The sequence below is a fragment of the Dermacentor albipictus genome, chromosome 8 (assembly GCF_038994185.2).
Source record: "Dermacentor albipictus isolate Rhodes 1998 colony chromosome 8, USDA_Dalb.pri_finalv2, whole genome shotgun sequence".
In the NCBI taxonomy this organism is placed as follows: Eukaryota; Metazoa; Arthropoda; class Arachnida; order Ixodida; family Ixodidae; genus Dermacentor; species Dermacentor albipictus.
Window position 1 is genome coordinate 116,058,228 of NC_091828.1, and position 26,741 is coordinate 116,084,968.

Below are 26,741 nucleotides of genomic sequence, written 5' to 3' on the forward strand. Positions count from 1 at the left end.
ATTACTGCCGTTTGTCTGAAGAATGACTAGCAGTGCACCTACATGATCAGTGAAGCAGCGTGAAGTCGAGGAACTCGTGACACGTTTTCTTCGCCTCTTTGCCGGCATGGTGCAATGCTTTGCTTTTCTCAAACGGAAAGTCAAATTATCAACCGTGGTCATTCAGTGGCTGCTAACGTTCATCCACTGATAACGAGGTCGATGGTTCAAATCCCGACCCCCGCCGCCTTTCTCCGGGGTGTAAAATAGTAGCTTTTGTGAAGGTATACCTGCACAAAAGCCACTATTTTACACCCCGGAGAATGGCGGTGGGGGTCGGGATTTGAACCATCGACAAACAGAAGAGGAGGACTTTGTAATAATTACGGCCAGTGTGGAAGTGGAAGAAGAACATCTTGTTATGTTCTTGAAGAGGCGTAAATCAGCAACGTTCATGGGTCTATATCTACTTTCCCGTTAAAAAATCGTCATTGTGGTAGTGTTCCTTTAGGCGGCGAGCAAACATGCGAGCAAACGCGTTTGCTCGCAGGTTAAAGCATCTCCAAGGTGGCCGACTTTCTTTGTGCAGGTGGCGCTTCCACCTAAAGGAACACTACCAAAATGATGACTTTTTAACGGTAAAGTAAATATACATGCATGAACGTATCTTATTTTACGGCTCTTCAAGAACGAAATAAAATGTTCTTCTTCCACTTCCACATTGGCCATAATTTTTACGAAGTCCTCCCCTTCTGTTTGTTTCAGTGCCGACTCTGAAATCACGGTAGTCTAATCACTCATTCTAGAGAATAAAATTCAATCCTCAGAACTCCTCAGAACTCTGTTTGCGTCCAGAGTGATGCGGGGACTTCCTATCTGAAGCAAAGAATTCTATTCTCTAAAAACAGCGTTCATCTCTTGGCGATCCGTCGCGTGGCTTCATTGTTGGACGAGTGCATTATTGAAACGATAGTGAAATTTTTCGGGGAAAGTGGGAAGGCTCTAGGTTGGGCATAAGCTGACATGTTTTTCTTCTTAGAATTGACTCGTAAGTATCGGCTTTCTCGTCGTATTTGACTCTGCCTCTAGCTTTTCTACCTAGTGGCCTGGCAGGCTCACATAACGAAACCACAGAAACTTCAGCATTTTAATTTTCTGTTTATTCCAAGCAATTGTTTGAAAAACTGCTCCTCGCAAGGGCACGGGTTTTCGAGTAGTAGTGGGGACCATCCTTTAGGAGACTAAGGAAAGGCGACGTGGGGAGAAGCCTAAATTGCGCATACAGTTCACAAACATGCAAGTGTTTGCTTTCATCAAGAAACAAATATAACAGGAAATTGATCTAAAAAAAATCTTCGCAAATTTTACATCCTTGAATCGACTTGAACAGTTTCGTTCCGATTCAGTGCAATTGAAAATGTTTCATTTGCTAACGTACAAAAAAGGAAGTCCTCAAAATATATTTTTTACATAAAAAATGAAACCGAAGTGTAGGGGTGATGACATTTGCTTGTTTCTTTACTCTTTAAGGGTATAAATATAATGACATTTGGAAGAAAACTGCTTGGTCAATCCCATTTTGAATAGCTGATAAGGCAGAAAATGTACAGCTATAGTAGCATCCTCGATCACATACATTCATACTGCAAAATTTTTGAGGATATCAGTGAGACAGAGTAAGGCAAGACATTTATGTCACTTACAGAAGTACATGAACATGTCAATAACCGATGCAAGCATACTGGTAGGCTATAGGGAAAGAAAAGGAACAGATGCAAAAAACAAACAAGAATACGAAAAATGAGAAGGGGGGAAGTTAAAAGTATTAGCATGGTTATGAGAATTCTCGTTACTGTAACTGAACAAGCGAGAAACAATGAAACGAAACTAAGAAAGCTTAGAAACGTGAGCTTTTTTATAGTCAGCTGTTTGTATCGTCGTATTAACAAGATGAAAGCAGGATGTATTCAGATGTTGAAACAGCTGAAACCTTTCACTATATTTAATATGAAGCTCAAGCACCACGTTCTATGTCAGAAATCCATTTTCAACTTGTACTTACCAGAACGTGGGAAGAACAATTCCTCCCGTAACTATTACAATGAAATCCCACAAAGCCCGATGTATCACTCTTAATAAGATGAGCCTAAGATCTTAGGAGGAGAAGGAACAAACTTATGTGCATAAATGAGGCGACGATGGAATCGTCCGAGGTGGGCGGCCTCCATAGTCCAGGATGCTGTGAGCATGAATCAATAGCTTGACCCTGCTCACCGGGCGATGCTGGTCTTCAGGGCTCGGGCTTGTCAGCTGTTTCTCCAACTGCTCGACAGTTGGTCAGGTTATGTGTGGTATCGATCGGTTGTGCCCAAACACCCCATGCCATGTGGTATAGGGTATTAGGCGGCGAGCAGAAGGCGCACTTGTAAGTGTAGCTCATAGCATACATGGCGTGCAGCAAGGTGCGATGCGGAAACGTGCTGGTCTGTATCTTACGGAACATCACCGCCTCTCTCTGGTCAGCTTGGGATGCTGGAGTGGATAAGTCCTCCCACCCAGTCTGTAGTGGCTCAAAATGTCGGTGTATCTTTTCGGGACGCCATCTTGTGAATCTGCCGGGGCTCGTGAACCCGGTGCTATAAGCCGGAGAATGTGATCTCGAGCATTGGCCTGGTGCGCTAGGTTATCCTCCAGGGTCTCGTTCCCGGGGTTCAGGGAATCAAATCAAATCAAATCAAATCAAGTTTATTCATTACAAACAAAGAAACGGTTACATTTTTGTTTTACAGACGAGGGTCCCAAAGTCGAAGACTGTAACCGGGACCCTCGGTGGGTAATTATAAGAAAAAAAAATTACATAGGTGGCAGGACAGAAATAAAACTTATACAATGTACACTAACAGAAACGAAGAACTGTAGTGCAACAACAGAAAAGTGATTACAATGTACCGTAATACTAACAAAAAATCAAAATAATATTGGCGTACAACAGAACCTTTAAATTATGTAAAGAAGGAACAGAACGAAATAGAGAAAAATATGATCGGCAGGCCGAGATGAACATGAACTAAAAATATAAGTGTCCTAGAAATATACATATACAAAATTTTAACAGACCCAAAAAACATGAGAATACATAAAAAAGCATTATGAGCAAAACGACTAAAGGCAACAGCAAGCATGTGAACAGCAAAACATAAGAGAAATAGGGTAATAAATAATACATTTGGAACCTTAATTGCGTCACTGCGCCAAAAGGAACTCTTTAAGGGATTTTTTGAAGGCATAGAATGATGTGAGTGATTTTATGTTTGATGGTAAGTGATTCCATAAAGATATGCCAGCGAAAGATGATGTTAGTTTACCATAGTTGGTACGGACACGAGGCAGTAAAAAATTTCTGTTAAAGGCAAACCTAGTTCTATTGTGGTTATGTAAATTATTTAGGTCAACGAATTCGTAAAGCAATTGGTTGTTAAGTAACTTAAAAAATAATATTGTTAAATTATATTGAAACAAGTTCACGGTCGTTAAAATGAGGTTTTGACGGAGCAAAATGGATGCATTTGACTGACGAGGACTGCTAGTAATGATACGAATGGCTTGATTTTGTAAATGCTGAACTGATGACAGGTGGCAATTGTACGTGTTGCCCCAGGCAGCGATTCCATAGTTAATATGACTATGGATAAAAGCAAAGTAAAGTGATAAAAGAGCCTTGCGAGAAAAGAAGGCGCGTGCTTTTATTAGAGCGCGAATGCCAAATGCCGTTTTTTTCTTAATGTTGTTAACGTGGGAGTCAAATTTGAGGTTAGCATCCAGGAGAACACCGAGGAATAGAACCAGGTCACCGGCTGGTATTTGATGAGCACCAAGTGTTAACGCTTGTGGAGAAGTTAGGACCCTGTGACCACTATTGAATATAATATATTTAGTTTTCTCTGGATTAATAATTAGGTAATTACTGAGACACCATTCTATAACGTCAGTTAGCGCAGCATTTAACTTTGATGTTAATGAGATTAACGACGTGTCTGATAATGATATGGTGGTGTCATCGGCGTATAAAACGCAGTGAGATGAATGTAAAAGGTTGGGTAAGTCATTAATGTAAATAATAAATAGTAATGGACCGAGAATGGACCCCTGGGGTACACCTAAGTTAATTATTTTAGTTTGAGAAAGGGCACCCGCTACAGAAACCACGTACTGCCTATCCAACAAATAGCTTTTTAATAGATTTAAGGCGGGACCAGTAATGCCGTATGCTTCAAGTTTAGTGAACAAAATGCTGTGGTTAATCGTGTCAAAAGCTTTGGTGAAATCCAAAAAGACAGAGCCAACGAATTTACCACAGTCTATAGATTTCTTAATAAAATCGGTTAAAGAGAGCAATGCTAAGCAAGTAGAACTACCGGAACGGAAACCGAACTGACAGGGATTAATTAAACTAAATTTTTCAAGGTAGTTATTTAAACGTTTAACTAATAAATGCTCAATAATCTTACTTAAAGACGAAAGAATAGCTATTGGTCTGTAGTTAGAAATTAGGTCTTTGGCACCTTTCTTAAATACGGGAATAAGCTTAGCCTTCTTTAGACATAGAGGAAAAGTGCCAGATTCGAAAATACGGTTAGTTATGATACATATTGGTTCAGAAATAATATTAGCAACTAACTTTAAATGGTGTGCGCAAATGTTATCTAAACCTGGACTTGTGTTTTTAAGGCTACAGATTGTTAAATACACCTCTGGAACAGTAACAGGGGAAAGAAAAAATGAGTGAGGTAACCTAGACAAGGTTGGCTGAGTGACTGGATTGTTCGTTATTTGTGTCAGAGCAAAATAGTCGCTAAAGGCATTGGCAACATGAGTGGGCTCGCGGTATGTTGTACCATTCAGGTTAATTTTAGAACATTGTTCAGGCGTGGAAGATTTATTCATGAATTCGTTCAGAAGCTTCCATTGCTTTTTTGGATTATTGCTGTGTTTATTAAATTCATTATCATAGTAGCGCCTTTTAGCCTGTTTAAGTAGCGTGTTGAGAACATAACAATATTTTTTATAACGCAGAGCCAACTTGGAGTTAAAAGGTTGCCGCTTAGTTTTCCTGTATAGGTTATCTTTTTTCCTTAAGCTGGTCAGTAAAGCGGACGTCATCCACGGGTTGCAGGCATACTTATATTTATTCTTACACCTAACGGTCCGGGTGCTTATTGATACGGCATGTAAAAACAGCGCAGAGAATTTATCAACTGCTGCTGCCGGATCTTCCAGCAGATTTACCTGAGTCCAATTAGTATTGCTAATGGTATCAATAAATGTATCTTGGTTAAATACTGATGTACTGAATGAGATGTTGGGGGTTGGCACTAAACTGTTAAATGTAACGAAAATGGGAAAATGATCGGTTATATCACTACGCACTACTCCCGACACAGGGGACGGTGTTATGTTAGATAATGCATGATCAAGAAGTGTTTGCGTTCCGTTATGGCTACATCTGGTATGGCAGTTAATAAGCGACTCGTAGCCATATCCGAAAAAGCAGTCCGAGTAGGCAGAATATGCGCTGGTATTTGTGTCGAGTAAGTTGATGTTAATGTCGCCCACGATTAAAACATTCTTGTTTTCGAACGATAATTTGTTAAGTATGACGTCGAGAGCAAGTAGGAAATCAGTGACAGAAGATGACGGGGAGCGATAGATGGAACCAAGAATAAGATTTTTCCGATTATGTGCAAAGGAAGGTTGTTCAGCCTCAATCCAAATAGCCTCACAGGAACTAACATTTATTGATAGATCGTGCCTACGGGTGTAAGTGATGTCCGAAGCAATGAAAATGGCAGCACCTCCATGATTATCAGACGAACGATGACAGTACTCAGAACTATAAGATGGAAAGCCGTATAAATTGAAATCGTTGTCAGAAAGCCAGGTCTCAGAAACACAAATAAACGAGAAAGAGTGATCAAGATTGTTGATAAAGTTACTAATGTTATCATGATTCCTCCTTAGGCTTCGAGCGTTAAAATGGATCAATGAACGATTATTATTTGAAAGTTCATACTTAAATCTTTGTGGGGATATCAAAGACATGGCAGATTAAGGTGCGCACGCGCAAAGAAAAGATGAATGAAAGACGGTTAGGTGAAGATGCGCAGGTCCGCTTCAGATGAAATGCGGAATACTCTGCTGTCACTGGTCTTACGAGCTTTAATGAGACAATTATCTGTCCACAGGAACTGCCAGTTGCTATCCTTCTTTAGCGCGAGTGCCTTCGCGAAAAGCCTCTTGTTGTCGGGAGTTAAATGGTCATTTACAAAGACTGGAGCTGGGGGTGGAGTGGAGCCTAAGAAACCAATTTGGTTAGTTTGTAGGCGAGCCTTTCTCGCTTTGCGCAGAAACTCGGTTTTCTTGTCACGGCAGCAGAAGCGGGCAATTATGTTTTTTTCGCCAGACTTCGTGGGCACGCGATGTACAGTGTCTAGGTCAGAGGGCGAAACAGGACATTCAATCACGTCGCCCATTAATTTGAGAATCGCGACACAGTCCTCCCCATCGGTGGACGGGACACCCTTAATCTCAATATTATTCGTTCGGGAATACTGTTCGAGATGCGCGACTTTCTTTTCAAGCTCGTTATTGCGTGCTGTCAGGGCTTTGTTCGCTGCAAGCAGTTCACCCTGTTTCGTCATCAATTCATCGAAGACACCGCTTAGGTGTTCGACACTCGCACTGAGGGTAATATACTGGTTCAAGCCCTCACCGGACAGTTGATCCTTGATTTTCGATGCTAGGTCGCTTACCAAGGTTTCCATCTTTGCATTGAACAAGGATTCAAGCATATCAATTTTTTTGGATAATTCTGCGTTTGACGGCATTCTTCAGCACAAGACAATAGAATTGAGCAACAGGAAAGTATAACTGGGCAGCAGTTGCGGCTAGAATAAAACGTTACAAAGTCTTGTACAAAGATCGTATAACCAACCTGGGAACAGATTGCAGGAGAATTAGACGCTGTTCAGTCCGCCGCAACTGCCACTGCCAAATGAAGACTGGTGCCTTGCAGCGGTTCTTATAGTTTGTCCAGGGAGCAGTCTACGCAGGCGCAGCCGGTCGGGACGAGCCCCAGTAGGTGGCGCTGCGCAGTTGATATGGCCGCACGTGAAGATAGCCACGAAGCACGCAGAAATCAGCCTGGGAACAGATTGCAGGAGAATTAGACGCTGTTCAGTCCGCCGCAACTGCCACTGCCAAATGAAGACTGGTGCCTTGCAGCGGTTCTTATAGTTTGTCCAGGGAGCAGTCTACGCAGGCGCAGCCGGTCGGGACGAGCCCCAGTAGGTGGCGCTGCGCAGTTGATATGGCCGCACGTGAAGATAGCCACGAAGCACGCAGAAATCAGCCTGGGAACAGATTGCAGGAGAATTAGACGCTGTTCAGTCCGCCGCAACTGCCACTGTAAATGTAAATGCTGTATATTTCTGGAAAATTGTCCAATTTCTCAAGCATGCTCAGGGCTTTCTTGAGAAATTAGAATTCATATTTAGGCAGAATATACGTAATGTAAATATCGTAATTAACAAACCAATTCCTAATTAACTCTGGCTGTACTAAATAAATTTGACTCAAATAGCATTCTGTTGATGTTCTTGTAGGAGTTCACCCTCCATGGCCATAGATAAGTGTTAACTAGTTCCTATAATTTTTTTTAATGGGCAACAGTATTTGGGTTTTCTGGACTTACCACTCGACTTGTTTTATGGAATTAAACTGCGCTAAGGACGAGAATCGAGGTAGAGGAAGACAGGACGAACGCAGACTAACATCTGTCTTATTGAAATCACACAATGCAGCATCTTCAAACTATGCGCGTGCCCAAGCCGGATCATAACCGCGTGACCACGGAACACTCCCTCGGCAAGCCTCTGTCTTATCCAAAAGATCGACCTCTTTCTTGAAAATATGCACTGACGGTTCGCCGACGCACCTATATGTTCTATAAGGGGCAAACCGGAAGATGTATTAAGTCATTTAATGGAGCACTCATACTCATTAAAAGATGACAGTGGAAAGCACCTGCCAGTTCATTGTATCTCATGTACGTAGAAGTGCAAGCCGATGTTTGACAAAACGGATGTGTTAGGGCGAGTAAAAGACCAAAGGGCACGTGAAATCTTGGAAACTTCCTTGATAGCAATACATGGCCCAGATTGGAGCGTCAGCACACCGTCAGTGTATGTTTTCAAGAAAGAGCTTGACTTTTGGCGTAGATAGAGACTTCCCGAGGGGAGTGTTTCATGGTCACGCGGTTATGATCCGGCTTGGTCATGCGCATAGTTTAAAGAGGCAGCATTGTGTGATTTAAACAAACCAGTTGTTCGTCTGCGTTCGTCCTGTCTTCATCTACCTCGATGTCTTGTCCCTAGCGCAGTTTTAGTTCACAAAAGCTGTCTTATAGCCACCAGCCTCCCAACACACTCACCTCAATCGACTTGCTCATGGTAATATTAGCGAAAGCAACTCTTGTTCAGGTAACTGCAAATATCTTCGAGCAGGCATTCCCTCTGTGCAAAAGGTACTCGATGATACGAGTGAGACGCCTGACCAGTTCCGCTGTCCCGGACATGCGTGTATGGATGATAAATTGTCTGAAGTTTCCAGGATTACACAACGTAGCGTATACTTGGCACCATACGCGTGTGCCGAGTCAGAAGCAGGCACCGCAGGCGATCGCTTATTCCAGCAGAATGATGATGTATTACGCCGGATTAATCACCGGACAAAGTGACCATGAGGAAGCTAGGAACGATGGTACGGTGGCAGTGACGCGCAAGAGGCCGTAGCCGAGGCCAATTTGTGGCAAGCGCAAAATTTGCTGTTGGGCCATGGCAGCAGGTTGCTCAGTGTCGTCTGCTTACGATTTGATGTTAAACAACTTGATCTCGAAAGAGACGGAGCTTTATTTCTGTGCTTTTTAGGGGCTGTGGGAAAGAGAATTTGATGAGAGCTGGAGGGTTTCGTCGTCAGTTTCGGTTTTGGGTCTATTGTTTTCCTTATATATCGTATGTCGTCTGCTAACTTCGTGGGTGTTGTGGCGCTAGCGTCACCATGAAATACAACCTGCTCACGTAATTAAGCTCTCACTGTTCGTCTGAGTCCACTTTATAAAGTAGCCTCATGTTTGTTGTGTGGTGCCTGCCCGCAATATCCCATGAGACGCTATTGTACGTTTGCAATACGATACCAGTTGTTAGGAGTGCGAGACCAAAAAAAAATAAAATCTGGAAAGTGAGGTGCAAATCTGACTAATACTAATAAGACAAAACTGGATAAGCACGCAAACCTACGGGATCAAGAATAAGTACCATAATTTGTTTGAAACTTTTGTGCACCAAGAAAGCTGTGTAAACAAACACAGACGAATCACGAGATTAAAAAGAGCACCCTGGCGCTGTTTATTCTGTATCGCGCCTTTACGAATTCTCTTGCAATTGCTTGCCATATGTGTTATTTTCTAAGGAAGAAATGTGCAGAGACGAAAACTTGCTATCGACTTCATTTCGACAGACCGATACAAAGCCAACCCAAATTCTTCATTCGGAAATGATAGCGTGCACAATTTCATACTGATTGTCACCATGAGGCCTCAGTCTCACCAATGTCCTGTGACAACTTCTTGAATGACTGCAACCCGAGCGATCATTTTATCCACTGCACTAAATTGAAAAAAAAAACCATCAGATGCAATGCCAGACCAATTTTTATTGCACGGGGCGCTGAAACAATTGAGACTCTCCTATTATAAGCCGCATCAGAGATCGGCATCACCGCCGAGTTCAGATGGTCCTTGCACAGTCCCTTGAGTGCAGTACTTCAGTACTTAACAGTATCTACTAGTCGTAGATCAACCACACACAACGAAATGTCATCTTTTCGCGAAATATATTTGTAGATCCGCAGTCTTAGTGAGAATAGTTCATGGGGCCAACATTTAACCTAATCGCGAAGCCTCTTTTTTGAAGGAACCCGCATCGCGACACTAGATGCACTTTCAACTCTCCCGATAACGCATACGTTTAACACACCATCCCGAAAAGTGACTTCCAGCTTGTGCTGATGTCCTTTCGCTGAAAAATTAAAGCAACCTATCGAGTATATTGAGGATATCGAGGATTGACACTTTCGAGGGCTCATCGTTGCATCTGCAAGCAGAAGTCTTCGCGAACACCACCTAGATAGCACAAGGCCTTTTCACTCTGATTCAGGACGTCATGCTACCTGGCCCGACTGCCATATAATCTAATGCTCGCGAGTAGGCAACAGTGATTTTGACGTCACCGCTTTCATCACGCCAGCCTCGTCAGTGTATATTTTGGGCCAGGCAGCGTGACGTCATGGATGGGAGTAGACATGCCTTGTGTTATTAGGTGGTGTTACCTTCGCGCAACATAGCGCAGCTAGTGCAACCGAGCCAAGCCGATTTGTGGCCCGCACACACGTACCGGTGAGTGGAGCAAAGAGAAGTGAGGTCGAGACAGTAGCGGCGTGCTAGCGGGCGTGTGGGAGAGTGTGCGCATGCGCGTCGACCGAGGATGGGTCGAACCCATAGCGGCCAACAAGCGGGCGCGTGGTGGGTGCGCACCCGTCGGCGACAAACTTTGTGACCTCTGTCAGCCTCGCGTTTCACCTTGGCTCCCGCTAGGCAAAGATACATTGGCTAAGGTACCGGAATCTATTATGCTTGGTCCGTACAATGTTTCGATTGGAAAGTGAGTAAAAAACACACGGCGTTATATTTATTGAACATATGTCCTGGAACCAGCACATTCAGTCATTATTTGTTAAATTAAGCACAACAGACGGCATAATGAATAGGTGCCGACAAGATCTCCCGGTGGCAATTAGAAGATTGCTTTACGATGCCCTGTTCGGCTCTTAATTGTGGTGTTGTGTGCTAGTTTAGGGTAACACCAAAGTGTGAACCTACACATACTACCTTTAGTACAATAAAGGGCCCTCCTTGCGGTATCAGGTGCTCCTTATTGACAACCCACCGCATCTCCTTTAGAAATACACAAAATCCTTGATTTCAAGATTTGTACAGTTAGATTCTACTGTGTTCCTATAAGAAAGCAGTTCAGGGCTGATTATACGCTTTGCTGGATATTACGCGACTTGAGTACACCCCGATAACATATCTTTTTTGGTGTCAAGCTCTATGGCACGTTCGTTTTTCGCGCGCAGAGTACGCGCCTAGAGAGAATTCAGCATACATTGTCAACGACAATAAAACACTATTACGCACTGAACACTGACATCGCAACGTTAGCAAAGAAAGACATAATACGTTCATTCACACAATAAAAACGAAAACTATTTTTTTTGTCTAGCCATTGTATTATACCGGGTATCCCAGCTAACTTGGACCAAGATTAAAAAAAACCAGGAGCTCTAGAGAAATTGTACCGATTGCATAGAGGCGGCAGTCGTGTTTACTTACAGCCAGTATCTTTTTCATCATTAAGTATTAATTCATTGCTTTTAATTGGTGAACTCATTAAATTATTCCTTGAATCGCAAACATGCGAATTACAAAGTTATGGGACACCTTAAATAACCTCCGAATCAAGAATTCATTTCTTGCTGAAGTGTGCGTGCTTATCTTTTCCAAGAAAAAACAAAAGGCCGCGAAATACGCGAAATATGAAATAGATGCGCGCTATCGCGCCGGTACTCAAGCACCTCCGACCAACCTTTGAAATATATACGGCTGCATTCGTTTATCACCGCATCGTACAAGGCTTCGTCATATAGGTCAACTCGAGAGGTTTCGCGGCCTAACTAGTGTGGTGCGATAAGCGTCAGCATCTGGGGACGCATGAGTTTAGTGCTCGATCATGAAACACTCGGGATAGCTTTAACCTTCGCGTATTATATAAAAGAAAACAGTGCGCAAAAGAGCACGGAAAAAGGAAAAAGGAAGATAGCTCTCGGAAGAACAGAAAAAAGCTACTCAGGACTTTATTTCATTAAAAAATAAACCAAAAGCACGTAAGGCGTCTCAGCCACCCACAAAGGAACATGCAAAGGTGCAACTGGTTTAGCTATCTTATTTATTTAATATTTATTTATTGATACTGTGCTCCTGTTTCCAGGACCTTAGCAGGGTGGATACAAAGTGAAATTGAAAAAATCTAAGTACAAAATACAGCGGTACATAACATAGGTCACCCGCTACGTGCAAACACAAGCAGTAACTGAACGACACACCGTAAATCACTTGTTACACAGACATATATGCGACTCAAATAATGCCATTGAGCACTGGGTTACAATGTTGTCAGTAAGATTATTCCAGTCAACAATAGTTCTAGGAAAAAAAGAAATATTTGAAGCAATTCTTTTTAGTAGCTAACGGTAGTATTGTCGGTGAGTGTCGATGACGTGTTGCATAACCAGTAGAAAAAGTGATAAAGCGCGATGTATCAATGTTGTAGTGCCCTTTTTTGAGCTTACCCTTTCTGTCTCTTGAACTCAGGAAAAGAGGCAAAACAAAGCAGTCATTTACTGATCTTTATCTTTGTCACAAGCTTTTTTTATGTAAGGATAGGGCGACATCACGAAGGTGCGTTAAATAGTCACGTTTTACACCAGTTTTAAGTGGCTATTTTCCACTGCCACTTACAGCACGGGCTCAAACAGGTCACCGTCTGAAGCAATACTGTACACTATACTTGCCTCTTTCCAACACTTGGGCTGTTGCAGCTTTGGCCAATGACGTCGTAACCTCGTGGCCGACTGATTATTTGTGCCTTTATGGCGTCCGGTGTGGAAGTTTCGCTGCTATACACGCAATCTTTCAGGTAGCCCCACAAGAAGAAGCTCAGTAGTGTCATGTCCGGTGACCTTGCAGGCCAAATTAACGATCCATGCCGGCCAATCCACTGCCCATGAAAAGGCTTGTCCAGCCACCCTCGAGACTGACTACTACTACACGCAGGAGCACAATCGCGTTGAAACCAAATGTTCCGAAGGTGCGTAAGTGGAACGTTGCAACAGACGTCGTTCACGAGACCCTCGAGGATGTCGTTGAGGTAGCGTTGCGTCGCTAGTGTGTTGTAAAAAAAAATGGGTACGATGATGTTGGCATCAAAAATAACGCACCGCACATTAAACGATCACAGGTATTGGAGTCGTGTTTGTGCCAGCCAGTGGGGACTCCTATCACTGCAGTAATGCGCGTTGTAAAGATTAACTTGTGCGTTTCCGGAGAAATTAGCCACATCTTCCCAAAGCACGCGATTTATAATGTCCTGTTCTTCACATTTAGTGAAAATCCATATGGCAAAGTCAAGTCTGTATTCAAGTTTTTGATGAAGATGTACATGGTACGGGTGCATATAACTTTTCTTTTAATATCCTCCACACTGATGACCTTGAGCTTCTGGCCTCCGTATTGGCGTCGCGCACACTACCATGAGGCTTAGCACTAAAGAATGTTAAAACACACGTTTCCTCTTCTTGAACTACCGTCGCTGTCCTGTGTCGCTTCCTTGTGAAGCTACCTGTCTCGCGAAGGGCTTCGTACGTACTAAGTACTGTAGACTGACTAGGGCGTCCTCCACAATGCCACATCTGAAATAGTTGGGCTGCCTTCCTCTTGTCGTTGTGCGCAATTCAATTCAATTAGGGGGTTTTACGTGCCAAAACCACTTTCTGATTATGAGGCACGCCGCCGTGGAGGACTCCGGAAATTTCGACCACCTGGGGTTCTTTAATGTGCGCCTAAATCTAAGTACACGGGTGCTTTCGCATTTCGCCCCCATCGAAATGCGGCCGCCATGGCCGGGATTCGATCCCGCGACCTCGTGCTCAGCAGCCCGACACCATAGCCACTGAGCAACCACGGCGGGTTGCTAGAATCGCCGTGCGCCGCCCCCAGAGCCAGGATCATTCTAGCCTTCTGATCATTTGTGAAGGGCGCGAATGTCTTCTTGAAGAGTGGGTCATTGACGTGGTACCGTTGAGATTTCTCGTTATTATCTACGCACTGACACGTCAAGCAAAAAAAAATTTATGTAATCGACAACAACATATGCTGGCCATACTGATCCGCCAAAACGCATTAGGTGGACAGAGCCTGCGCAAGGCTTGTTGCTGTTGCTGAAGGGAACAAAAGGAACATACGTTCCGGGCGCGCTAATCTACAGAACAAAATGAGTGCGCAAAATTAGTCCCAAGTGCGCCGTCACGGTTTCCCGGCTTCTGAATCCCCTCCCCCGCCCTACGGATCCGCTACGCTTATCAAGCGTCAGGGGCGTGTTTTCCCGATGCTGCCACACTCTTAAACAAATTTGCATCCTTTGAGGTGCATATTTCCCACAAAACAATAATCGTCATCTGTCTTGCTTGAGTTTCCTTTCTCAATAACGCTGCGCTCGCTACTTTGCTGTCGCGAATGCTCTGTCACGCTGATAACGCACATGCCGTTCGTGACTAAGAAGTGCCGGGCTCGCAGCGTTAAAGAAAAGAAATCCGGACGAGACAGATGACGATTATTTTTGTGTGGCGAGATATGACCCAAAGAGTGTAATTTTGCTTAAGAGTGTGCCATCACACAGCGTCAAGCCCGGTATCGAGCTGCCACCGCTAGTAAAGCCGTGTAAAGCGGCTGTCCGCTTGGGAGTGCTTGAGTAGCGGCCCACGAACGCATATCATTTCGTATTTGCGATGCTTCGCACGCTTTTGTTTTTTTTTTCTCTCGGAAAAATAAACGAGGAAAGCTGAGCACAAAACAAATGCTTGATTCGGAGGGTATTTGAGCTGCCCTACAACTTTGCAATTGATTTTAGCGATTCAAGCAATAATTAAAAAGTTCAATAATTAAAAGCAATTATTTAATACCTCTTGATGATAAAAATACTGGCTGTAAGTACACATGACCACGGCTACGGCCCAAATTCACTGCGACACCCGGTATGTGTATATTATGAGTACTCAGCATTTCTCTTTGATTCTTCCTTCCCACATGGCTTTAGAGTGGCGTGTTTGATTTTTAATGTATTTTTGGTACAATGCTCTTTATTAATATTTAGTAATGATGAATGTGTTTCTTCTCCATTGCTGACGGGAAGCTGGAGCGCCGTCAAGCTGCAGTGTAGCAGCTTTTTCACTGGCCACCTTTCTCGCCTTGTAAAATTGCGAAGTTGCTTTTATTTGATTTAAAATGCTTCCCTTTAAAATAAAGTACAACTTCGATCAGACATTAAATGGTAACAGGAGTTATCGGAAACGGAATGCAACCTATTTTGTGTGTATGTATGTATGTATGTATGTATGTATGTATGTATGTATGTATGTATGTATGTATGTATGTATGTATGTATGTATGTATGTATGTATGTATGTATGTATGTATGTATGTATGTATGTATGTATGTATGTATGTATGTATGTATGTATGTATGTATGTATGTATGTATGTATGTATGTATGTATGTATGTATGTATGTATGTATGTATGTATGTATGTATGTATGTATGTATGTATGTATGTATGTATGTATGTATGTATGTATGTATGTATGTATGTATGTATGTATGTCTTTGTCGTTTTGCGGCTGTAGAATGTTATGATGGGTTACAATTAGCCTTAAGCTAAGGACTTAGATGCAATGTTTTATCATTCTTTCATATTTCCCTTCTTTTATGAAAAAGTATTTTGGGTTATTCTAAGTAAAGAGCAAAAAGTCCGACTGTTGCGTATTTCTCACTTCTGAGCCTTGCTAACACTGAACATGAGCAGGGAACGAGGTCTTCGAACGTCGTTATTAAAAAGAAAACCATCAACGTCAAGTATTAAAAAAACTTCTGGTGTTTTACGTGCCAAAACCAAGATTTGATTATGAGGCACGCCGTACTGAGGGACGCCTGACTAATTTGTCTTTTGTCTGACAAATTAGTCAGACAAAAGCGTGCGAAGCATCGCAAATACGAAATGATATGCGTTCGCGGGCCGCTACTCATGCGCTCCCAATCGAACAGCCATGGATACACGGCTTTACTAGCATCGTACACGGGCGTTTTTGCATTTCACCCTCAGCTTCCAGAATTGATGCTGCTTCTAGGAGAGGGAAGCAACATCAACATATAACCTAGCATCTGTCAGTTTATTCTTAATATATTATTCAGCAATCAACGTGCCACAAGACGCATATTGTGAGGGACACTGCGGAGTAGGGAAGTTGTACAAAACACACAAAAGGGCAATAAGCTTCGTGATCTTTGTATACGAATGAGTGCAGTTTCAAATGACTTGTTGCAAAGGCCACTCTGAATGTGCAGGTGATGGAACCATAACCACTCAGAGGATGCTTCAGGAACATATAAAAATGAAATATGAACAGGAAGTTACTCGATGGATGTCAGACATGGCATAGCAAACCATTTTATTGCCTCGCTTGCCTAATAAACTCTGAACTGCCAAATTTGACGTTGTTATAACCTTACACAATTGTTTCTACGGTTTTAGTCATTGAGTCACAAAGAAAAAATTACTTCAAGTCAGTTGATGGCGAACTACAATGTGTGATAAACAATCAAACCCGTGGACACTATGTCGTACGACATTCCTGGCAATACAGAACTGTCCGTAGAAGACAAAAAGTGCGTCGTGTGCCAGAGAGGATTCTAACAAATACCGTTTCAATACAAAAACAGTTGCGATAAAATGCACTTGATTGAAGACGTTGAATTGCATATGTACTTTGTTGCCGACATTGTGAACGAGTGCTGAATATTTGAATTTACTCTGGAAAGCGAAACAGAAGATGATTTCATGTTGCATTCAATTTGCATTTTATGGACACAAGAAGAAGTATTTTAATGATTGGAAAATGTAGAGAGGTCGGCCGGATAATGGAGCATCTGGCCTGCTACTCTACGTAAGGGAGGGGGAAGAGGGGAAGAAAAGGGGTCACAATGAGGGATGATAATGGGAGGAACGAGGTGAATGACGCATTACACAACTGGTATCACAGGCGTGAGTCCAGGCCCGTGTCACCTAGAAAACGTGATAGTGCACGCATTGTCTCTGTCGTCTGCCAACTCTGTGGCCACGCGCCTAGCAAGAGGTCCTCCGATGGTGGTCCATTGTGTAAATGTCTCAATGTATCTGCCAATGTCAGTCTTTCTCGCGCATACTAAGCACACCCCGCGCGCATGTTCTATAGTCTCTACAGCGCCACACACTGAACAGTCCGGGGAGTCTGCCCATCCAATAATGTGCAAATATTTGCGCGTGAAGGCGACGCCTAATCGCAGTCTGTGTATCAGGCATGTGTGAGGGCGTGGAATTCCACGCAGAATAGGAAATTTCATATCGGGATCCAGGCTTTTAAGGCGGATGTGACGAGCGTCTGGCTGGGCCCAGTATGTTCTCGTCGCACTCCTCATTAATTCCGACAGGAGGCATGTGATGTCCGGTCTGGAGAATGGCACTACAGTTCGCATGCCATTGCTGAGGGCGCGCCTTGCTGCAGCATCGGCCATCTCATTACCGTTGAGCCCACAGTGTCCCGGGATCCATTGGAACACTATGCGGTGGTGTTTTTCTTGAGCGTATGAAAGTAGCTCGGTGATCTGCAGGGCCACAACCTGATATGCGGTGTGGCGCAGGAAGCATCCCAAAATTTGCAGCGCGGGTTTTGAGTCCGTGAAAATGCACCACTCTTGAGGTCTTTCCCCGCAGATGTGGCGAATCGCTTCCCGAATAGCCACAAGCTCTGCAGCGGTAGATGTTGAATTATGGTCTAGTATGAAACCTCGAGTCATCTGTTGGGCTGGTATCACCACAGCTGCTGTCGATGCCTTAGGTGACACGGAGCCGTCTGTGTACACATGAACATATGTCTGGTATTCTGACCAGATGTACGCGAGAGCAAGTTGTTGTAGTCCACTGACGGGAACCAATGATTTCTTTAGTATGGACACAAAAAGCCAACAAAATGTCCTACCGCCTCCAGGCCGCTTTTTGTTACGCACATCACATCTGCGTAGTCGGGCTGGCTCGAACCGTGATGCATCGTCAGTCTTGCTATCCACAACCGGCACAACAATCTTTGTTTCACTTCTGACATGAGTGTTTAACAATGAGCTATCACCCACAGGACCTTCCAATACAGGTACGTGCCGACACCAAGGTCAATGTCTGGCACAGTCGTTAACTGTGGCACAGATGTGGGCAGACGCACCTTGCTAAGACAGGTAGCTTCCTGCCAGCAGCCTGTCCACAAAGGTCTGAAGACTCCTTCATGTGCCTGTTACATATTGGCAGCTGACCAATGCACTTCTGCAAGCGATAAGAATGATCGTATGGGTCAAGTACGCTCAAGGCGACGCCTAAAATAGGATACACCCCCGGACGTTGTGGGATGGCCACGAAACCATAACCACGGCGACCTTCGCGATGCGTTGGGCAGTCTTTCCAAGAATGGTCCGGAAGCTTGTATGCACTCTGGCATATTTATCAGGGCGTATGCCAAATCACATGCGAAAATTCTCGCACCAAAGCAGCGGTCGATAGCTTGTATGACCGCTTCGTCTCCGATGAGTAAAAAAAAGAACAAAAAAAGGCATCTCGCATTCCGATTGCGGAGCACGTTTACGACTGGAGCAGTCACCTAACGGTCATTGTGTAAATGAGCAGAGCCGGGCCGAAATCCGATCAAAAAGCGAGCATGACCTTGTTCACAACACCCCCCCCCCCCTTCCTAGCCAGAAGCACCAGCGCCTCCGGAAGTCGGCCAGCAGGAGGTTTGTTGTCCATATAGCGGCGAGATGAAGAGCACCGTTGCGTGAAGGGAGGATGCGAGGGAGACTCGGCGAGTTTATTTTCTTCGAGCGTAACGTAAACCACCTCGACGTGCGATAACGCATCGGCTCGGGTCATACATACCCGGCGTTCACGAAACAACTGTCGAACGGTTCGGTTGGATGGTTGATTTCTAAGGGCACGTGCCAGGTCGGAAGAGAGAGGGGAAGAAAATGGACTTTTTTTTTCCTCGAAGCGTCGTCTGCTTTGCGGTTGTGTCCTATGGCCTTCTCACAAGAACGTCCGGTAAAGCCGCGAGAAATTCAAGGAGTGTCGAAATACACGCCTCCTGTTGCTCGCTCTCTCTCTCTTTTCGAGGCTTCAGGAGAATCGAGAGAACCCGCGGTGACGGTGGCGCGGGCGGCGTGGGGTGGTCAATTACCATAGGGGCGCCCATCTCTCTCTCACACAGACCGCACGCACACGCACGCACACGCACGCACACGCACGCACACGCACGCACACACGCACTCACACAAACACACACACACACACACGCACGCACGCACACACGCATGCACGCACGCGCGCACACGCACACACACACACACACACACACACACACACACACACACACACGCACACGCACAGACGCTCGCATAAACACGCAAGCTTGAGCGAAACTCTTATCTCGCTCACAGGAGAAGCCCGAGGGGGTGGGGGGGGGGGTGAGCTTACAATACGCGCCCAGTGCGTTCATCTTCTTTCCGACGACACGTCCAAGAGCATCGCGGATTGAGAGGGAGGATGTGGCGCGGCGGCGTCCGGCGGCGGGATTCGAGAAAGTGTGTCGGACGTCAGGAGGACGCCTCCGCGACAGCGCCACCGAAGGGGTATATAAGCGCGACGTCCACGCCAAACGTGGCCGCGAGGACACGCAAAAAAGACACACCGCTCCGCTTAGCATTAGAGACCATCGCCAACCGCCTGTGTACGGATCTTCTGCTTTCGCCCCGTTTCGCCTGAGAGGGATTTCTTAAAACCAGACGAGTCAAGGATCAAGCCTACACAAGATGCAATTTCTCGTGAGTATTATGGGATGCACGTGCGATCAGGCCCGGAGGCTCACGGCTACCGACGGTGCCGCGGTCCTTGATGATCGGTTTTGTATTAGAGCGATGCGTTGTGGTAAACACGGTGGAGCGGCCAGGTTTGGTGGCTGACCAATGCGGGTGGCCTGCTTCGATTCCGTGTATACTGAAGCACGGAGGGAAGTGGCCCTCTCACGGTGAGGCTGTAGTTATTTACCGGATTAATTCCCTGGTTGTACGGCTGCGAATAGTTAGCAGTGCGTCCAGATGCGGAGAGCATCTGGACGTTGAGCTGAACTTATTTTGTTTGTAGCGCAGGCTGAACAACAGAGGCAACAGAGAGGCACATTTGGCAACCACACAGTGCTGTGTGGTTGTCAAATGTGCTTTTCTGTCGTTCCTGTCGTTCAGCTTGCGCTACATCAAAGTAGAAGACGCCACACCGCCAAGCCCATATAGCTGCCCTCATGGACTTGAGCTGAAGCTCTGCAGTTGCCCAGAAGGGCGCGATTAGTTTAATGACGCCGAGGCCAATATGCCGATTTTGAAACGGAGTGAATTATGATGAGCCGCGCCTGAACGAGTAGCATAACGCCATCCATCCTTGCGAGACTGGCGAGTGAGGTGTTGCGAGCGGTGTAGAGCTTGGTTTATGAGCGTTGTCAGAAAACTAATCATTTATGCACAGCTCTAAGACAAAAAACGTTATTTATGACATAGTGTGTGAACTCCAATACGGGCAATCGAAAAAAAAAACAAGCATAACAGCTTCTCTACGATGAAAAGCTTGTTATGCAGAACTTTAAAAACGCAGGATATCACCTGAGGAGCTGTCAGTCTATCGCGACCTGCTAGAGATAACAACATGCTGAAAATTCGTCATACCCAGTGGTCAAAACTTTGACATTAAAAATCGCATTAACTCGAATAATTGGAAAGGTGACGTTACATCGGTCTTACGCTGTGCTTATTTTCTTTTATCTTGAGATTTTCTGGCGGATGCATTGAAGAACAGGTCGTTTGGCCACTAGCTTCTTTTTCCAAAACTGTCTTTCATACACTGGAGCATATAACTATTGCAGCACCTGCTTGTCTCAGAACGATGAACTGTCACTTCCTGGCCTTCACCTTAACAATGAAAATACAGAGACAGATGCACTACAGCTCAGGACAATCTGGAAAGAAAAAGAGAAGGTAACGTGCCAAAAAGGGAAAGTGGCAGAAAACTGAGTATTTCAAGTCACAACTAATTTGTCTTATGATGAGAAGCCAACAAACGCAGACACCAAGGAAACCATAGTTTTCCGATGTTTTCCTTGGTGTCTTTGTTTGTTGGCTTCTCATGACATGATTAATAAAAATCGGGCCCCTCAGTTAAGCCCCTTGCTTCTCGTTCTAACAAATTTCTCAGAAGTCTACACGGCCCGCATCTAAGCATTCCTTTTAAAATTTTATCTGATGCGCATCAAGCGCAACAATTTCCTCTATACTAAACTCTGGCATCATTGTTGACACACTGCCAGCAGTTGCAATGAGCCGCCACTAATTTCGTGCATTGTCCGCTTCATCCAGGCAGTACCAGTGCTCTTAGGCCTGCTCAGCACCACCTTCGCCGCATTCCTTGGCCACGGCGCCGGCGTGTCGCTGCACGGTGCTCCGGGAGTCTCCACTCTTCAGAACGCCGCGACGGCTGCCACCTTGCGACCAGCCTTCTCCTACGCAGCTGGTGCGCCGGCTGTCACCACCAGCGTTGTGCACCACGCCCCAACTGTTGCAGCCGTCAGGCCCGCCGCTTACACCGTGACTTCCGCGGCTCCGGCTCTGACTACCAGCGTGGTCCGGGCCTCTCCGGCCGTCAGCAGCGTACGATACGGAGGCCTTGGATACGGCGGTCTTGGATACGGAGGTCTCGGATACGGAAGTCTCGGATACGGAGGTCTCGGATACGGCTCTCTCGGATACGGCGGTCTCGGATACGGCGTCGGCCAGAGAGTCGTCACCTCCGCTCCCGCTACCACCACGGTCTACCAACAAGCCCCCGCCGTGTCTTACCGGGGTTACGGCGCTGGACTCGGGTACGGAAGCGGCCTCTCCTACGCAACGGGTCTCGGGTACGGCGGTGGCCTCGGCTACGGCGGGCTCCGCTACGGGGGGCTCCGTTACGGCGTCGGCGCCACCACGTTGTCCGCGCCATCCGTCTCGCAACTGAGCCGTTTGTCCTACTCGGCACCCCTGGTTTCCGCCGCGCCGGCGACCGTCAGCTACTCCTCTCCTGCCTCCGTGACGACCGTCCACCACGGCGCTCCCGCCGTCGCCGTTAGGCCCGCCGTTAGCTACGCCACAGCGCCTGCCGTTGCAGCTTACCGTACGGCCGCCGTTGCCACCCCGGTTACCACTTTCGGCGCTGGTCTCGGCTTCGGACACACTGTAGCCGCGGCTCCCGGCTACTCCACTGTCGGCCGCGTCAGCTATGCCGCCCCCGCCGTAGCCGCCGTCAGGCCTGCCGTGAGTTTCGCCGCTGCTCCAGCCTTCACTGCCGTACGCCCAGCTTCAGTCAGTTACGCTGCTCCTGCTGTAGCGGCCGTCAGGCCTGCCGTTAGCTACACCACAGGGCCTGCCGTTGCGGCCGTTAGGCCCACCGTGAGCTATTCCACCGGACCCGCCCTGAGTTACACCACAGGGCATTCCGTTGCTGCCGTTAGGCCCACCGTGAGCTACTCCACCGGACCCGCCCTGAGCTACACCACAGGACCTGCCATTGCCGCCGTTAGGCCCACCGTGAGCTACTCCACTGGACCCGCCCTGAGTTACAGCACCGGACCAGCCGCTTTCACGTCCTACCGCACCGCTGCCCTCCAAGCGCCCGTCGCCACGTTCGGGACTGGCCTCGGACTCGGCACCACATTTGGCCAGTCGCTCGTCTCTCCCGGTTTCGCGGCCGTGAGGCCGGCCGTGAGCTACGCGACACCCGGCGGCTCCGTAACAACTGTTCACCACGCCGCCCCTGCCGTAGCCGTGAGGCCCGCAGCGCTTAGCTACTCCGTCTCTCCAGCCGTCACCGCCGTCAGGCCTGCTGTCAGCTACGCCACCGCCCCGGCTGTCGCGGCTGTCCGACCAGCCGTCAGCTACACTTCCGTCAGGCCAGCCACCCTGAGCTACGCCACAGCCCCGGCTTACACCACGTCGTACCGCACCGCGGCACTCCAGGCTCCGCTGGCCGCGTACGGCACCGCGTACGGCGCCGGGTACGGCTCACCCGCTGTTGCGTACCGCACCGCCGCCTACGCAGCTCCCGTGTCCATGTACGGCGCTGGCATCGGTCTCGGCCACACCATCGCCTCGCCCGCCTTGAGGCAATACCGCACTGTCTCCTACTCCTCACCCGTAGTGGGTGGATATACAGCTACGGCCGCTCCGGGGACTGTTAGCTACAGCCTCGGAGGACTGCGCGGCGGCTACGCCGCCTACGGCGCCGGGTACGGCTCACCCGCTGTTGCGTACCGCACCGCCGCCTACGCAGCTCCCGTGTCCATGTACGGCGCCGGCATCGGTCTCGGCCACACCATCGCCTCGCCCGCCTTGAGCCAATACCGCACTGTCTCCTACTCCTCACCCGTAGTGGGTGGATATACAGCTACGGCCGCTCCTGGGACTGTTAGCTACAGCCTCGGAGGACTGCGCGGCGGCTACGCTGCCTACGCTGGCGCTCCGACCGTGGTCCACCATTCGGCGTCGCCAGCCGCCTACGTAACCGGCACAGGATACGGTGCCACGCATTCGGGTCTTGTCGGGCACGGAGCCCACTACGGCACCTTGGCGTCCGGCGGAGGACTGTCCTACGGAGGTCTGTCCTACGGAGGTCTGTCCCACGGAGGTCTGTCCTACGGCGTCGGGGCTCCTCACATCAGGGTCATCGGCGCCGCTAAGAAGAAGTGAAGCGTTGCATATTTTGCTTCAACACGGGAGGAGACGGAGGCGTCCCGAAGTGGTTTTCATATACGATGAACGAAACCGAGTGGTATTTATTCCCACCTGTCGCACGCCCGAAAATAGTTGTTTGCACTTTCGTTTGAAATGCGGCTGCACTTCGATCAAGATTAGACGATCCTTGTCCTCTGAATGCTGTGTGCGCGAGATCTCTGAGCACGTGATGAATAAAGACGGTGGAAAACCTGACTCCGCTTGTGTTGTTCGCGGCATTCTTTAACGTGTGTTCGGCATATCCGGTGGTTTCTGTTACTACGCCTCCAAAAAACCGCCACATTTGGGCTGTCCACAAAACGGAAAATCTGATAACGACAATCACGAAGAAAGAGCCTTTCTTCAAAGTGTAGAATTCTTAGCCCAAGGTCTCGTAAAGAAACAACCAAAGCAACACAATATCAGAATATTTTCATCGAAGTAGAGCGGGGAACGCAAGCACATGCCAGTAATGTCATTCTGTAGGTTGCGTTTCAGCCTTCTGTATTTTGTTTTTCTATCGGTACCTTTCCCCTGCTGTTTCCGCCACAATGCCTGTAGTACACCGTAAATAAACAAATATGCAGCTGAGAAAGATAGTTCGAAAGTCGACGGCAACGGTCTGTCATCACTGTATGTAATGAAAGGACATCGTATGCTGATTTCTTTGAAACATGCACTTCTTAAAAGAGCCTATATGGAATAAATTGAACAAAAACGCGAACTCTCAAAACTCTCTGTTTAGTTTGCATCGAGAATAAAGTTCCACAGCTTTCTTCATGAAGCAAATGTCCATTGTAAATGTAACCAAGATGAGGGCCTTCGCGAGTCTAAACACAGTGTGAAAGTATAAATACCTCCGTTCTTCTGCACTTGGAAACCTAAAACAAAGCTTAGAAAGGCATACAGCGTGCCGCCAATTCCACATTCCAGAATAAGTGAAAGAAGGTAACCAAATACAATATTCAGTTATACTACCAAATATACAGTATCGCTTTACTCAAATGTAGTGCACTGGAGATCCCTAGTGGCGAACTATTCCGCGAAGTGCATATGCGAGGTGCTTTCGTCCATAAGTCCTATACGCAACAATTTGGAAGCATTACACCTTCGTCTGTAGTTTGCACTAATCGTGGCCTCAGGGATCCCACGGGCGCGCCTTTCCTCTGGCCGTTTCCTTCGGCGCTCTTCCCAGCAAGAGAGTGTGGCCATGACTTCCGAGATTGCCGGCTGACAGGCGTACTGAATGTGGGAGGCCATGGCGCGCCTTTCCTAGTTCCTCCGCGCACAGCGATGCGGCGCTGCGAGCCAACTGCCGATGAGAGAGATTTGCCTAGAAAATACCGCTCGCGTTGAATTGGAAGTGATGAGGAGGAAGTTGATATTTTTTTTTATTTATTCATACTGTTAGCACAAGCCAAGACAGGAGTTGCGGCCACATTGCTGTCATCAAACTAGACATTGTAGATGTTTAAACAATTAAATACAAAGCAATCAGGATAGGAAGGCACAGCAAATAAACAAATATGAAGCAATAAACAACATGAGTTACCATGAATGAGTTGTAGCGTTCCTACTTAAAGGACACAGTAAACGTAAAGCATTGCTGTGGAACTGGCGTCCATCTTGTCTACATTTTATTCTCACTTCCTTCTCCTCTTCTCCTGAACCCAGACTCCTGCGCTTCTTCATCTTCTATTCCAAGGCTCATACCGCTTCACCCTTCCAGGTTTCTTTTGCTAACCCCTCCTGGGGTAATACTTGAAAACGTTTCCAATCGAAGCACATTCAACTGAGCCACGTTCGCCAATGTACCACACAGTCTTCAATATTCCTTTCTGAGTGGCCGTCTTTGTCACAGAGTAAGGACCATAAAATTTGGCATTGGATTCTCTTACTCCTTTCCTAACTAGAATGAGGTCGGTGACTTGAATGTCTGGAATATCTGAGCAATGTCTCTTGTCAAAATTTTTTTTCATTCGTTTACGGTACCTCTCCTCCTGCGATTTCTGTTTCCTTTCCTCGACGATCTGGAGATTTTCTAACAGCCCAAGTTCACGGTCCGCCTGAAGAATAGGGGTTTCTCCTGAAGAAGCGAATTGCGGGCTGCATCCCAAGCCGCTGGTGTAGGAGCGATTGTGATGTCTTACAGCTGCTTCTAAAGAGCATTTCCAACCACCAGGGAAACTATCGTACATCCTAACGTATTGTTTAACATCTCGTATAGCACGCTCTGCAAGCCCATTCGCTGCGGGATGGTATGGCGCACAGAACTGGATTGATATATTATGGTCTCGAGCCCATCTTGCTAGCTTTTCGCTCTTGAACGCTGGACCGTTGTCACATACAATTGTCTTGGTTGTCCTAAACATATCCCGTTCGAGAAGGGCGATGACACTATTCGCATCTTCTTTTCCTGCCCGTGCCGCGACCATCCTGGTGCACTCATCTATGGCAAGAAGAAAAGCTTGCGTTTTTCGGACTCCTTCTCGTTTCTTATTTAGCTCGGCGAAATCCAGGTGTATAACTTCAAAAGGCACGTTTGAGTGGCAAGGTATTATCATGGCGTCCGTAGGCTGCTTATATTTCACTTTGTTGATTTGACAAATGTGGCATGAACGAACGTATCGATTGACGTCGTCTTTCATGTGAGGCCACGTAAATCTCTTGACTAGCTTGTTGTAGGTGCGCCAAAATCCGTCGTGTCCTCCAGATTCTGGGCTATCGTGGTACAAATAAAGCACCCTGGAAACCAGCGTTGGCGGGACTTGATAGCGACCTTCCCTAAAAATCAATTGTTCAGTGCCTTCCCACAATTTAATTTCATTGATTTCTGCCGATTGTTCGTTGTTGGCCTGTATCATCAGTCTAGACAATGCATCTGCATCAGTCAA

The 26,741-nt window shown here is 46.6% G+C and overlaps 1 protein-coding gene across 3 annotated transcripts; it reads left to right on the forward strand.

The window, feature by feature from the left end:
• Positions 1 to 19,703: 19,703 nt before the first annotated feature.
• LOC135910365 (ice-structuring glycoprotein-like) lies at positions 19,704 to 24,063 on the forward strand. 3 transcript variants are annotated; one of them, XM_070524235.1, is made up of 3 exons: positions 19,704 to 19,881; positions 21,460 to 22,385; positions 22,476 to 24,063. In XM_070524235.1, the coding sequence occupies exons 1-3, from the start codon at positions 19,870 to 19,872 to the stop codon at positions 23,821 to 23,823; spliced, it is 2,286 nt and encodes a 761-aa protein (XP_070380336.1). In that variant the 5' UTR covers positions 19,704 to 19,869; the 3' UTR covers positions 23,824 to 24,063. The 3 variants fall into 3 exon arrangements, with proteins under 3 accessions (XP_070380336.1, XP_065298498.1, XP_065298497.1); XM_065442426.2 differs by having other exon boundaries at positions 21,460 to 21,793; positions 21,824 to 24,063; XM_065442425.2 differs by having other exon boundaries at positions 21,460 to 24,063.
• The last annotated feature ends 2,678 nt before the right edge of the window (positions 24,064 to 26,741 follow it).